Source organism: Ceratosolen solmsi, unplaced genomic scaffold, assembly GCF_000503995.2.
Source record: "Ceratosolen solmsi marchali unplaced genomic scaffold, CerSol_1.0 scaffold14, whole genome shotgun sequence".
Classification (NCBI taxonomy): domain Eukaryota; kingdom Metazoa; phylum Arthropoda; class Insecta; order Hymenoptera; family Agaonidae; genus Ceratosolen; species Ceratosolen solmsi.
Window position 1 is genome coordinate 2,761,384 of NW_011948420.1, and position 17,012 is coordinate 2,778,395.

Consider the following 17,012-nt stretch of genomic DNA (forward strand, 5'->3'; position numbering starts at 1 on the left):
TGGTCTGGTCCTATGCAATCTAGTCTTGATGAGATCAATTCAACTGTATACTAATTCACAATCGTAGAAAGAACTTCTTATTAAAACTCAGCTGAACGATTTATCTCTCCGGTCCTCCTCCGTGAGAGTAAGTCATGACTTATCCTTTAATTGTGCGCGAAGTGTTTGAAAAGAATAAGTGAAGGTACATTACGTAGTCCCTTCTTAAATGGTTCACTGGTCCCGCTCCACTTGGGATCCATTCTTCCTTTAATAATTAACCAATCAGGTGTTGATCTTGGGCCCCACAATAGATTATGCATGCCTTCATTTCCACTTTCTTCCGGGCTCAGTCCCGAATTTGCTAATCGGGAAAGTGTCGGAAGGTGGCGAGCCTTTTCCATTGGTCACTTCTCCTTGGTTGCCTCATCCCTCTCTGAGACTTGGCTAGACGAAGGGTCCGCTTGGGCATGGTCAATGTTCCAATGCGATCGACCAGATGTGGCATAGCCAAGAACAATGCAAGCATTGTCTTAAAGGTCGAGTGCACACGTACGGGTTTTGGGTTGCAGTGAATCAAGTAAATGTTTTGTACTCAATGCTTTACGCATATCTGATATTCGTTCTGAATCTCCTTTGGGGTTTTTCCGGCAATAAACCCATTAAGTTCTACTGCACTGGGAGTATGAGCACGTTTCGCTAGAGTTTTCCAGATGTTTTATGACACTAGTGCAAAATAATTATGAGCAGGAAAGTTTTGAAGTCTTAAAAACAATTTTCACGATATTACTTGCCAGATGTTTTGTTGCATTAAAGAAGAGTCTCTCATTCTCAAACAATGTTATTACCAATATATTTATCATCTACACATCGAAAATCATTTCAAATTTGGATCATGTCAGATCGATGATAAATTAATTTTTTTGTAACAGTTATAATACGATTAACTAACTATTTATATTAAACTATTAATAATTTTGTCAATATTTAATAAACAATTTAACAATTATTTAAATAATTATTAAGATAATTTTTAAAATACTATTAAAATGTATTTCAAATTATTATAAATAATGTTAACAACATTGATGAAAATTCACTATCGTGTTATATTACTTTGAATATATGAAAATTATGCAATGTTGTATTAAATTTGATGATATTTATTTTGAAAAATGTTTTCATTTGAACTGACTCTACTTAGTCACGAAAATAAGTAAGCAGTAATGAATGTGTATATAACGGTTTATGAATAAATACTAACACTCATTTATTAACCATATGACTTGCTATTATATTGCACACTATATGTGCATTTATACAAATTTATCTTTGTGTTTCCTATGATTAAAATTGATTTATGAATATAAATATATCATAAAATATTTACTATTAATAATATTTTATTTTAAAAATAAAAGATAAAAATTGGTATAATATGACCTTTCATATGATTATTGAAGATCCAGAGCATTTACAACAAAAATAAAAATATAATGATGCAAAATATATTAATATGTTTTTAAATCTTTTATTAATAACTTATCAATTTTTCAGTGAAGCCTCTAACTGTGACAATAAAAAAAGGTAATGGACACAGAAGTACAACTACATCATTAAAAGCAGGAGAACGGTATGAACTAGAATGTGAATCTACAGGTTCAAGACCACCAGCTGTAATCACATGGTATAAGGGCAAAAGACATCTCAAACACTCTAAGGTAAGATAGAAATATAAAAAAAAAAATTAATTTTATTATTTCAAATTATAAACTCTAAAGTTTATATTAAAATCATCTATTATTATGCTTAATAATTTTGAAAATTCGGTAAAATTCTTTGTAAACTAGAAATTTTAGAACATACGATTCCTACATATCATTTTGTGATTTTTATATAATACTATGTTATTATACAATACTATTTTTATATTCTTAATAATACTTTTCATATTCCAAATTAGATATATAAATAACGTAAAAATATATGACAATAATGTATATTCATTTTTATAAAAAAACAAGACGCAATCTACAGCTAAGTAGATATTATATATGGCTTATTCTAGTCATTAAAATAGAAATTAAAAAAATTAATATAAAAATTACTGATATCTTAATTCAATGCAATACTGTTATGGTATCCTATGCATTTTTCATTTTTACCCATTAATTATGAATATGTTTCTTAATTTAAGTATAATATTTTAATTATAAATATATTGTTAATTATATTTTTACAGTATTTTAAAACCTCCAATATTGAAATTTGTTATTTTTCATAATAATTATTACCAATGGATGTAATCATTTATGTATTCTTAAGTACAGTGACAGATGCAATATATTATGTATTTATGAACCAGATAAAAATGTGCTACGCGGTTTATATCTATTACGAGAAAAAATAAAATGTATCCCACACACATCTAGCATTAAAAAGAAGACAAAGTATTGTAAATTCCTGACAATCCGAGTTAGAATGAAATCTGTTTTACAATGTAGTTTTTATGTAATTATTAGTGCTTCAGTTTATGACGGTTTTCGTCTTTACCTCATAGATTTCACATTTAACAGCATACTTGACTAGCAAATGTTTCTCAAGTGATAAAATTTAAAAATACAGAAACACCATATATTTTATTAAGAAATGAGAAAATTAGGCTTCATTTTATCATAAATTGTTAACTTATTTCAGTGTAGTATTAGTACAAATATTTTTATATTTAACTACATGTTATTTCAATCAGTTTATATATTTCATTTATTATTCAAACAAGTTATGAAATCTATAAAAGATGTTAAAATTAAAATTTAATTTGAATGAGTTTATTCAGATATATCTGATACCCAACTTGAATTTGATACAATGATATTCATATTTATACTTTCATCTGATACAGTAATTATAATTAAACTAAAATGAAGAGTATTTTAACCTAAATTTTAATTATTTAGAATTTTATATTTTGGGAAGGCAAACTTCATCTTAATCCTCTATTTGTCATCTACATTGAAGAGGGCATGTATTATTTTAAAATGCTTATTCTTCGGAAAAAAGATATTTTTTGATATATAACTACGAAACAATCATATCAGGAATTGAATTAGAGATTAAAATTAATTAGAGTGTTTTTCTTTTTTTTAATGCTGAAATAATAATGTATTTGTGATATTTCTCCTTAAAATTAAAATATTAGGAGCGAGAGAGAGAGAGAGAGAGAGAAAGGGAGGGAGGAAGAAAAAAGAGAAATAAGAAGAAATAAATAGATGGACAGGCAAACAGATAGAAAGAAAAGAAAGCGCTCCCATGGCACCGTGACTGAGAGTCCCGATAAGTGATCCTGTTTTTTTTATTAACGATGTATAATTATTGTGTTGCTCCAAATGGTCTTACACGTCATCTTTTTAAAACTGAAAATTTTTTAGATTATACTGAAATATTATTCCATTCACCACCAATTTATAAATATACAATTGATACAAATAACAAAAAAATTTTTTCAGAAAAAGGAAACTTAATCATCATTTTGAAATGATATATTTGTTTATATACAAATTAATACTGACTTATGTATTATCCAATAAATGTCAAAATATATTAAATTTTATCTCTCAGAATATTTGCATATTATATTAAACATCGATTGTTATTGTAATACTTGACTATATTCTTACTCTTTTTTTTTTTAAATACTTGATCTTGTATATTATTTTATAGTATAGTATATTTAGACCATTTCATTTTTTTACTCTGATTTACCGTATATATTAACATTTTTATTTTCTAACTTCTATTCTTGCTTTTCTTTCTACATTATGTGCTTTGAATATTAAATTATATAAAAAAAACAACAACTAATCGACTAATATAACCAACTTGGTGTGTAAATTACTGCTTTCAACTGTTCAAAAGAAAAAATTCGATCGAATACTTGCGAGAGGGCTAAAACGCATTAAGAAATCGATAACCATCTTGAGCTTCTCCATTTCTCTCACGAAAGTGAGATCCTAGCAAAAAAGAAAAAAATGAGAAAAATCAGGAAGAAACCAAGAAATTACAAAAAAAAACTAGTAACGTAGGAGGTAAAACAGCATTATTTTATAATAGAGCATACAAATATAGTGGAAGAGAGGGGCGAGAGAAAGCAAAAGGGAGAGAGAGAGAGAGAGAGAGAGAGAGAGTAGCAAAGAAAAATTAATGTATTAGCCTAGATATGAAAATATAAAATTTGAAAAATTTTATATTATAGTTTGAAGAATAAAAATATTAAATAGTTTGATAATGACAAAATAATGGAAAATTATTCAATAATAAGAAAAAAGATGAAACTACTTATTGAAATGACTTCAAATGAAAAAAAGGAAGGAGAATCCAGCAATATTATAATAAACATTTAATATTAAAGACAAAATCGCAGGAAGAATCTGTCTACTGCAGATAATTTCATCAGTCTTTAGTAATTACCCATTCCGACTTAAGAAAATTCTAGGTATAAGTTGATATAATGCTTTTAATTTTATTTCTCATTAAAGTAAAACTCAAAAACGTCGGATGACGCTAACCTAAATTAGTTCATTCTTTTTAAATGAGCTATATTTATTACTGAACTTGTAAAAGAGATTTTATAAAAATAAAATAACGACAAAATTAATTTTCTAAATTAAATCTTTTTGATAATATGTAAAAAATTATATACAAATATAAATACTAATTACAATTCAAAAATACTATAGAAATGAATAATAAATTAATTATATTAAATTTGATGTTTGGGAAATGTTACATTATATTCTATATTAAAGATATACTATTGTCAAAAGTTAAAAACTTAATTTAATAACATAAATTGATATGTGCAGAATTTTTCATTCTCTCATATTTATAATAAAAAATGGTTAAATATATTATACATTGCCCTTCTAATAGCTCTTAAAAAACTCTATTTAAATTGTTAGGTTGACAGGTTTTATGAAAACCATTTCTTGATATCAATTCCTTTGGGAATATTTGGCATTACGTGCGCATAAACTGTGGTGATAATGCGACAGCATTATACATATATATTACATATATATATATATATATATATGTACGCGAATGTGTACCGCAATATATGAAGTAATGGAAGGTACGTGTTTTCGAGAATATAGATTATCAATAAGTTCTATATATAGAAAAATTATTTGTAAATACTAAGGACATTTTAGACTTATTTTTACTTATAAAGTATTTTAACATTGTCTTAATTATTTCCATGTATATAAATTCATGTATAATTATGTACAAGGCAGGAAAAATGGCGTAGATTCAAATGCGGGTATAGAATTAGACAAATTATATAGTTTCGAATATACGAAAATATAATACGCACCAATAAAGATATGAAATAGAATGCCTGGATTAATTTAAGTTTCAACGACGAGCGTGATAAATGCAAATGAATATTATTTAGAAAGAATATAAAATTAAAAACTATATTTTATGTAATTCAATATTTCAATACTATATATTATATATAAAATTAACTAAGATTGCATCTAATTATTTGCATACATATCAGTTGTACTATAACATTATTACAACGAAATTTTCAATCAATTATATAACGTTAATCTAAACTATTTTACTGTACTATAAAGCATATTTATATTTTAAACTATTTAGTTCATTACGCTTTTTATAAAAATATTAGTCCATTAATAATTTACATTATTTTATATACATAGTTTTAATAGCTATATACCATAAACACACACACACAGACGCGCGCGCGCGCGCGCACGCACGCACAGACTCACTCTAATATAAATACTATGTTACAAAAAATAATATAAGCAATAGCTATATAATTTACAGTTAATATATCGGAAACATACTATTAAAGTGCCGTATATAAAAATCCAGTTTATTCCACATCCTTGTTAATACCATAAAAGATAAAAATGTTAACGTCAAACAATATTACTGATTCGTTTGTCTTATTAGTAAAGACTTCCATGTATCATTGAATTGACCCATTAAGCATAGTTCCAACTTTCGTATAATCTGCATAAAGCTTGACAAAGCACAAAATTAATTTGTTAAACTTCGAAAAATAATTATTCGAATGCTTGCAACGATACTTCAAAATCAAACTCTTACATTACCATCTCCTTTTTGTCATTTCGTCATTTATTTTTTCTATCTATCTTTTTTAACTCTATTTATTTTTATATCCTTGTATCTATTTTATATTTTCCTCTAGTCCTTACTGGTTTTTTCCTTTTAAAAATTTTTGTTTTACTTTATTATTTGATTTCTTCTTTTAACATATTCTAATCTATCATTTTTTCAAAAGTTACCAAATTAAGCAATTGAATGAATAACAATAATTTAGTTCTATTACTGTATAGGATTTTTAATTGTCATTACCTTTTCTTCTTACGACTAATGTAGAATTTTCAACTTGAGGATAAGCTGTTTTTCGTCTCGAGAAAACGAAAGCCCACAGATTAGGATACGTGCCAGACTTGGTCAATGAACCAACGATTTTTAGCTATCACAGGAGACACTAGAATCATTGAAGAACCGAAGAAGTCTTAAATACTGTACCTGGTTCCTTATTTTTCTGTTTAGTCGATTCTCCACTTATTGATGTTTGGTATTTTCTTAATTTCTTATTTATTATCCTTTAAAATTATCATTCACACAAAATGTATAAGTCAATAATAATATGGACATAAATACGTATATTAAGTTGACTTTAGTGACAAACTTTTGTCTACGTGTTTTTATTTATATTAATAATTTTAATTATTATTTAATCTGTAATAGGAAATAAAAAATGTATATTGCGTTATTTCAAGTTTTATTATTGAATTTTTAGTGGCAATATGATTAGTTGTTGAAATATATTAAATTTGACGAAAAAATGAATCGCAATTTCATAGCGATGTTATCTAAAGAATGAATAAATAAATGTTAAAAACGATTTGGTGCTAATATTTAATAAATCCATACGGTAGTAATTTGAGAACCACTATCCTAGCTGATCCACTATTCTTTAACCAATGTGAACAAGGCGTAGGTGTTATAGCCATCCACTGAATGTTTATACCGGATATAATTTATTGGCTTTTCTCTCTACCCAAACCAGTATGTTCCTCCATTATCATCAGCCAATTAATAACGAATGATAATTAGTACAATATTTATCCCTATTCTTCGTTGTTGTTGTGAAAAGTCTTTTATACAATTTTATTGATCTCTATTAGAATAGTTCAATGCTCTATTTCATTTCGTATTCCACTCAATATATTCGTAAGTACAATTTCTATTATAGTGCACATTGTTCAGATAATTTATGTGTATCGGTAATATGAAAAAAATTATATCATTTAGTATTTTATCGATATAATATAATTAAGAATATTCATTACAAATTGAATTATTTTCACGTGTAATTTTGACTTTATTAAATTAAAAATTGAATATTTAAATAACTTTTAATATTTTTATATCTATTTGATTAATGAAACATAGCAAAAATCATTACTATTAATAATCAATGTTCTTGTATTTTTAATGTATGGAATAAACTATTTAAATGTATATTACTAGAGTTGGATATATGTATATTTAAAAAATAGTTAAGTGGCATAAAAAATTGTGCAAATTTTTAAATATGTATCTTATTTTATTTACTCTCAATTTATATAGTATACAAAATGGTCAGGTGACTGAATTTTATTGTAGGTTATGTACAAAAATATATACATATGTAATAATTACATTTAATTTAAATTAAATTGCAGGTATTGTCCCTTTTTAAAATTATTAAGATTACAATTTTAGAAGAATGATTTTACAATTTATAAAAAAAAATTAACTAGTATTTTTGTATATATTTATCAACTATTTTAATCACAAAATGTATTTTTTCTATACTTTTGAATATACTATAACATTTTTCTATACCAATAAAATGAATAATTTTTTTAATTTAAACATTGAATCATCTTTCACAAATGAAAACTATAATCACGATTGAATATAATTGATTGTTTATAATTATAATTAATTTTGAATTTAATAAAATAAAATAAATATCATATAAATTCGAGTAGAAATTTTTTATTATATATAGAAATACTGACATTTTACTCCAAAATTAAAATTCATTTTTTAAATTTTTAATCTTAATTGCTTAGATAATTAAACAACGAAATTTATTATGCATTGTTTTATAAGTTTTGCATATAAATAAAATCATAATATAATATTCACACAAGAATATATAAAGATAAAATACTCTGGCCAAAAGTCAAAAGATCATGATACACACCAATCAAATTAATTTAAAAACAAATTATTCTCCAACATCTCTCTTAAATCACGCCATTCCCGCACATATTCCAGTTTTATAATAAATATACCCTCTACACCCCAATGTTAAAATAGAATTAATCGAGAACGGGAACAATAAATTAAAAAGTCACATTAATTTTGCGGTCTACTCGACTGTTTGCTTTGACCGTTTCTCAAACTTCGTAGGCTCAAACATATAAATCTGTGTCCTGGATAATTTCTAGAAAAGGAATATTTGCTGATCTTTACATTTTTTACTAACTTTACTCAATCATAAGGTAATAATAAAATACAACTTAAACGAATACTAGAAAATATAAAAAATTTGCAATTTCAAATTTTTGGTATTTTTTTCAATATAGATTTAATTCAATTTAGTTTTAATTATTTTAAAACTAAATATATACGAACGACTAAAATATTCATAAAATCAAAGTTATAAGTAATGGATGTCAGTTCGCGTTAATCGATTAGCATCCTAATTATCTTGATCGTATACTTTTTTTCGAGCATTTCTTACAAGTTTTTCATCTCTTTCATTTTAAACATCAATTTCGTAAAAATTAAAAATCTTTCAATAACTTTAATATAATTTTTATATTTTTTAAAAATTTAAGAAATGGTAACACATTCGTTAGAAACTTATATCGTATTCAAAACTAAAATCATACATAAAACGAAACTTATTATTTTCTATGAAATAATAAGACTTCTCTTAACAAATAAACAAATTCTCTATCAAATTGATAAATAATATATAATGTTTTAAAAATTCTGTAATTAAGAAACTAATTATTTAATTTAACATTTATATATATTATTAAAAAAATGTTCGTTTATAAATTACTTATTACATTGAAATTTTAATTTTAATTAAATTGGAAGTAATGGAAATACTAATACACCATTCTATATAAACCATAGGTGATTCACAATTATATTTCGTATGAAAATAGAAATCTATTAACAAGTATGCGCATGTAATTATTAAAAATCTGTACCTTATTTTTCCTTAATACTTCATTTTGTGCATTTATATAAGTTTATTTTTTATTTAATCTAATGTAATTACATTATATCACATTAATAAAGTATAGCTTTTAAAATGATAAAATTATGCTTACTCTTCATATCTATTACTCTAGAAATTAAAATAAAGTAAAAGAGTGTCATTGTCTTTTTAGAAATTACATCAATAATTTTTTTAGAAATTATGTTAATAATTGTCAAATAAAATATCGTCTATGATTACTTAATTTATTTATTTTTGTGGTTTTATTTCATAATTTATAAGAACTAATTCTTTTTTTGATAGAAACAAAATAAAAATATCATTAATATAATTTATTACTTATTATAAAAAAATTGAGGTATTTTAATATTTACATTGCAAAATTTATACAGAAATTTTTACAGAAATTTATACAGAATAGAAGATGCGTTTTTCTCTTGTAAATAATATTATTACGGTTAATTATGGAATTCTTATTAAAACGCCGTTGCTAGTATACATAATCGTATGTTTTTTAAATACTATAAACATCATAATCTAAACTAAATAGTATTATTTTTTAAATTATTATATTATATGTATAATATACAATTTGCTTTTATTTAACCAATATTTTATCATCTATGAATACATTGCAACTAATAAGATATAACTGAAAATATTTAAATAATTGCAATTGAAATACGTTCCAAAAATATTTACGAATGTTCTTCATAATTATATTATATTATGTATAGGGCGTAGACATAATAATAACTATTTGTTATTTATTTTTTATGAAAGATGATAACAAATGTTATTATTTAAATAAACGCTAAATTAAGTGAAGTACTTTTCAAACTCGACAACTAATGTAATAATTATATAAAATACTTTATAATAATTTCATCTGAAATTTAAGAATGAATGAATTGCAGTATTAAAAAATATCATAATTATAATGAAGCATTCTATAACTAAACGAAATATGTTCATGGAAAAATGTGTCTTATTTCTCTATTTCATACCCTTGGCCTTGGCAATTGTTTTTACTAAATTTTTGAATCATGATCCCTTATAAAGTAAAAAATAAAGAATGAAAATATACAAGTAATATATACAAAATTACATAATTAATTAAAATAGGCAAACGAACTTGTATACAATTACTCGTAACAATAGATGAGTTTGTAATTCATATGCTAAAGCCAATACTAATCATTTCGCACTCAAAACTTATTTTTAAATAAATTATTTGGATGCTCTTAGTTAAAGATGCGCGAGTAAGGGACTATAATCGTTAAATCTTAAGCAGAATCAGAAGGAAACGAAAAGTTATTTCCAGCTTGTACTTACGAAGAAATATATAAATTATATCCGAGCACTTATTCTCACATGTATACACACGTATGCGGTCACAGATTGACAATCTGTTTTTAATCTCAAATTTCAACAGTGAACGATTATAATTCACAACGTCGCCTATTTGAATTCGCTTCTACGTTTGGACATCTATGAACGTCCTAGGGTTAAAAAATTGTTGAAAACAATGATTGGGAATGTAAATAGGAATGTAAATAGGGAAAATAAAATAGATGAATTACGATATTCGAATATTATACATTATCTGTTTAAAGACTATTGCTTCGTTTTCCCTATTAATAAAATTAGAACTTTTTCGCTCATATACTTGAAGCAAAGAGTCTGAGAATTTATACCAATAAGCAAATTATGTCAAGTGATTTATGAAGCTTAAGGAGTGAATTAATTAATTTAAATTAACAAACTACATTGATATTAATAATATTACGAGTAATGCTTAATGTTAGATAGCTAAATATCATTTAGATGAACAAATAAATGTAACTAAATAAGGTTCATAATTCGTTTGTTCAAGTTCAAAGTTTGTTCAAATATCTGTTGAAAATGAACATTATGAAATCAGTTTTAAAATTGTAACAAATTTAATGTGTTTGAGTTTACGAAATACTGAATTTTTAGTATATATTGTTAAAAAAAACTGATTCCAAGATATTCAAAATAAATTAAAGAACATACTTGTAATTTGAATATGCTATTGCGGATATTATATAACACAAACTCTCATATTAAATGTTTATTATAATTTATTATCGAGAGGATGTAATATTAACACTAGTTAATTTATAATATATATATGATAAAATATATACCTTTATATACAAACTTATCTATTAAAAATATTTAACAAGATCCACTAATAGTACTATAAAATAATTTGTTAATTTAATTACACTTCACTAGAGCATAAAATTTCAAATAAAAATGTAGCGTTACCTCCTACAATTTATAGACTAAACAGAATCATTGTTTTAATTCAATTATAGAATAAAATTTAATTGGCTTAATTATATTCATAGGTATTTTATTTATCATAAGATTTAAAAATATAATCATAATTCATATTTTAACGTACTATAGGCGCATTCTAATGTATGATACTAATACAGCATTCATTTATAAAGTAAAATTTTTTCAAAAATATTTCTGCATGTACATATATCTGTTTAGATGCATGTGATTATTCTTGATCAAATAGCAAGTGACAAAAGGAAGTTAACACATTCTTGAATTTATTTGTTAGTCTATTTGTTGGTTTTTGAATGAATTTGTTGATCTGCACAAGCAATATGACAAATACCAAAAAATTGTATACAAATACCTATTCAAACATATATTATTACATATATAAATAAAATATTCATATATGTATATAAATGTACATAGCTGTACAGTGAAAGCTATTGCTATATGTATATGCAAACGCAAACACCTCGAATTCGCCTCTCATAAAAGCGCGTACACATATCCATCTCTCCATATTTATATTCGTGTTTATATAGTTGTGTTTCTATTTACAGGAAGAGAAGGGCACGATCAACACAGAAAATTGCACGATCAGTAGGGTGGAGTTCGTGCCAGGAGTAGACGACGACGGAAAATCGGTGACTTGCAGGGCGGAAAATCCAAACGTGACCGGACTTTTTCTAGAGACATCTTGGCGGATCGACGTTGTATGTAAGTAATTTCACATTCTCCTTTTCCAGCTCCTCCTACACCACCAGAGGTGATTTCTCTCTTTCTTTCCACTCGTCCGCCTTGCTATTCTGTCCTTCACACGCCTAAGGTGAGACGTCATCGTTTTTTTATGGTTGACTCACGTACGTCTGAAAACGAGTCTGAACGAGCCGCTCGCGATTGGCTGACGATTCTTATTCTTCATAAAAAACGGAGTAAAAGATCTGTCGTAAAAAGGATGAAAAGAAGCGAAAGGCGTCGACTCGAACCAAGTAGTCTGAATTTACCTTAGCAAAGAGAAAATTCGTATTTGGAGTCAGCACTACCACGCATATCTAGCCAATCTTCCATTTACTTGTCCCATTCTTATTTATTTTTACAAATAATTGCATCATCATTTTCCATCTACATTGCCCATTCAAATTCATATTTTTCAGACCGTAATTTTAACTGCAAATTTTGTGTTATTAAAAAGTGAAATAATTGTCTAGAAATAAGACAAATTATATAATTGAAATAACATTAATTGGAAAATTATTTGTATATATCATTTTTTAAATAGTATGTATTTCAATTATGTTATATTTAATGCAAATTATATAAGAAAATTATGAAACAAAATTACTCTATTATAAACATTTTTTCGAACTGGTTTTTAATTATATTTTAAATATATGTCATGAAAGTGATAACATAATCATCTTTTAAAAGTAATGGAATAATGAAAGTCATTTTTAGATAAAAATTTGGCATTCATCGATGATTTTATTCTACGATTTTTAAATTATCCCATTTATATTCTTCTATGCAAACAATAAATGTACTACTTATACTATCCTAATTATATTAAAAATTCTCGAACTTACATGAGCAATGGATTTTAAAAATTTGTATATCATTTCTCAAAAAATCAATAAAAGAAAATCTTATATAATTATTATTTTTTTTACAAATGAATATAATTAACATCTTTTTATTGCTTTAAACATTTTATATATTCATAAATAAATATAGTATAAAAATAAAATAAACATTTAACTAAAAACTATTCTTTGATTGAATTGAAATAATTAAAAATATATCATAAATATATATTCGCAGGACGGTAATATAAATTTCTTGAAAATCAATGGATTTTTGAATAAATATAAAATTTTTGTAGTTTTTATAATCAAAAATCTATACCGATGGAAATTTTATTCCAAATCTACTGCTTTTTCTTGCTAGGATTTTCAACAGCGTGCTGGAATATATGCATTTTTTCATCTACATATATTCCATTATATTACACATATATCTTAAAAAATATTTGATTATTCTATATAGGAGGCAATATCAGACTAGCTCCATTTTTGTTTTCTTCCTTCTATCTGCAAACTTATCTTCTCTCGTTCCCCTACATATTACCTATAGTTTGTATTTATGTAGCCTTAGTGTTTTCTCCATTATTGAATAGAACTAAAAAAACAAACGTATATTTTACAAAAAATATATGAACGAATATAAAAAAAAAGACAGAGTTAGAGAGAGAAAGAGGGATAGAGGGGGGGGGGGGGGGAGAGGGAGAGAGAGAGAGAAAGAGAAAGAGAGAGGGAGAGAGAGAGAGAAAGAGAAAGAGAGAGGGAGAGAGAGAGAGAAAGAGAAAGAGAGAGGGAGAGAGAGAGAGAAAGAGAAAGAGAGAGGGAGAGAGAGAGATTACCTCCCCTGCCAAATTTAAAGCATTGTCCTGGTGCGTGTCGCTATGACCGTCTATGATATGTGCGCTCACATTTATTGACCAAAGAAATTTATCGCAACGCTATATTCATCCGACCTCGTAAACTTTACGTCTGGCATGCCAGTGCACACGAAAAGTTATGGCCTTCGATATATGTACATACTGCAATAGAGGAAAATGAAAGGTGACTTCGATCCTGCCCTTTTGTTGCTTTTTCTCTATATTGTTATCAACTTATGTATGACATCATAATGAGCATTCATATTAACAGTGCCAATTATTGCTTTTTTTTTTAATGCCAGATGTTTATAACAACACAGAAGTACATAATTATAGCTTGAGTAAATTATTCGCAGAATTTAAAAAAAGGTAATTTTGTGGTTGACCTAAAAATTTTAATTTATAATAAAATTATTCCAAATATTTCTTTAAAATTATTTGATATTCTTTTGTTAATTCAACTATTATAAAAAAATGAATATCAGTAACAATTTTCAATTAATTAACGATAATTTAGCAAAATTATCGTTTTATCGAATCTACTTGAATGAAGGACAAATTTTACAATGTATCTTATAAGAGAAATCTTAGAAGTATTTAGAAACCTTACTTCTTCTCGACTCATTAGATTTAAGTTGCATTAATTAAAAAATATCTACTTATAATATAACTTAATAATATTAACAAAATATTTCAAGTATTAATTTTTTGAACTCTATTATTTAATGGATTCCAATAAAATCTGGCATTGGTACTTGTATTATTATGAATGAAAATTTTCATATATTTTCAAAATTATTTATATAAATATTATTTATTATGTACCAAAAAGTATAATATTATATTACTAATTTATATATTATTTGAGAATGTCTAAATAAAAATGTATTTGATATAATATGCAATAGTTTTACCTTAGCTTTCATGTCCTTTTGTCATATTTGTATTATGCTTACATGATGTACAGAGAAGTGAAACTAAAATTTTGTTAAACATTCGCTTAATTTCAATAGAATGAAATTATATAATTTAAATTGAATTATAAGTAATTGGTATTTTTAATTTAATAAGCAATTTGTTTACCTTATTAAGGAAATTTATTTTTAAAATAACGACATTAAACACTAAAACTTAAAACTATTAAGTATAATTTAAAATTCAAAAACTTATTCAATTTTTAACATTAAATATACCCTATTATTATTTATAATAATAATTTCAATTATAATGTATATGTTTGATCTTTATACAGATGCACCGATCGTATCATTACGACTTGGATCAACATTAAGTGCAGAAGATATCAAGGAAGGCGATGATGTTTATTTTGAATGTCAAATAAAAGCAAATCCACCATGGTCGAAATTGACATGGATTCATAATGTAAGTATAGAAGTTATAATTTAATTTTGAAATCAAGCTTAAAATTAAAAAAATTCATTGTATTTATGATCTCCTAAAATATTTTACAAATAACATTAATTAACAATTTGTTTTGTATCAATATAAATATATAACATGATTTTAAGTTAAAAATTTTTTAGATAACTAACACTAAAAAGGTAATTTTTTCTACGATTATTTATAAATAATATAAATACAACAGGAATATATAGAGAAATAGTCAGTCGTATAAATTTTATAAAATTATTAATTATTATATACAATTTTCAATGAAATGTCCATATCATTACTCGATAATTTAATTTTTTTTTCATTTTAAATAACAAATATTATTATAACCTTCAATGTTAGTAACATGTACAAAATTTCATCTTCTTAAGTAGAATACTTTTAATAAAAGGTAATTCTGTATTATCTTATCTTTCGGTTAAATATTAGTTATTATCAAGCGTGCTTTGAATAAATAAATATATTAAGTAATGAAACAGAACAATTATAAATTTACTCGTGTTAATGCATAACCTATTTGCAACTGCGGAATCTCAATTTATATGAAAGTCCCGTTGAAACAATGATTATCTTGGTGCTCATATTTCAACATGTATCACTATAGTGAAAAATAGAAAATACAAAAGCATATGGAAACTATTTACAAGTGCTTATTTAATGAACATTAAAATTCTAATTTACGTTACGCATACGAAGAATGTAAAAAAGTTTTTGTAGAGTTAAAAATACCAGTACGGTAATATCATTTATGAAAAAGTTTCTATGATCTTATGACATATTATTTCTGAACAAACTTATATTAAGATTACGACTACTAAAATTAATTTCTCAAAAAATATGATACATTTATTAGAGGTATCCTATAACATTCGAATTCTCTATTTCCATAATATATAGGTATAAACTTCTTGCAGTATCACACTACATATCAGAATAAGTGCCCAGAATCATAAAAGTTTCCTATCTCTTCATTATATTCATTAATTATGTAATGATAAATATTTAATAATTGTTCTTAAATGTAATTGAAATGAAAATATTATTAAAAATAACAATTTATAAACGTAGGACAAATCAATTAATCATTCAAAAGAAATGATTGCCTTTTATTCGATACTTTGTATCTTTTAATAAATAAATATTTTTATCTAAAATTAATTTTATACATCTGACTAAATAAAAATAGATGTATAAAACAGAGCTTCTTTATCATCTGTATCTTTAAAAACTATAACAAATTAATTATAAATGCTAAATTTGATCTTGTATAATGTATTACCCATTTATTCCATTTGCATGATATATCAAAGTTATCGAATGGTTATGACATAATAAATATGAAGTATAATTTATGGAATATACTTAATTTATTTATCAATAATCTAATTAGAAAATATTCTATTATTTTTAAATAAACTATATTCTCTGAAATTGTAAAATACTTTAAGAAATAATAGAATAAAAATATTTTTACCTGTAATTATTATGTGTTTAACCAGACAATGG

At 24.8% G+C, this 17,012-nt stretch overlaps 1 protein-coding gene across 1 annotated transcript in view; it reads left to right on the forward strand.

The window, feature by feature from the left end:
* The window catches only part of LOC105361145 (hemicentin-1), a 196,240-nt gene that overhangs the window by 119,111 nt on the left and 60,117 nt on the right, over positions 1-17,012 (forward strand). Inside the window, exons 7-9 of the mRNA XM_011498252.1 lie at positions 1,537-1,700; positions 12,220-12,376; positions 15,346-15,476. Coding sequence (XP_011496554.1) covers positions 1,537-1,700; positions 12,220-12,376; positions 15,346-15,476 — 452 coding nt within the window. The remainder of the gene's footprint in view (positions 1-1,536; positions 1,701-12,219; positions 12,377-15,345; positions 15,477-17,012) is intronic.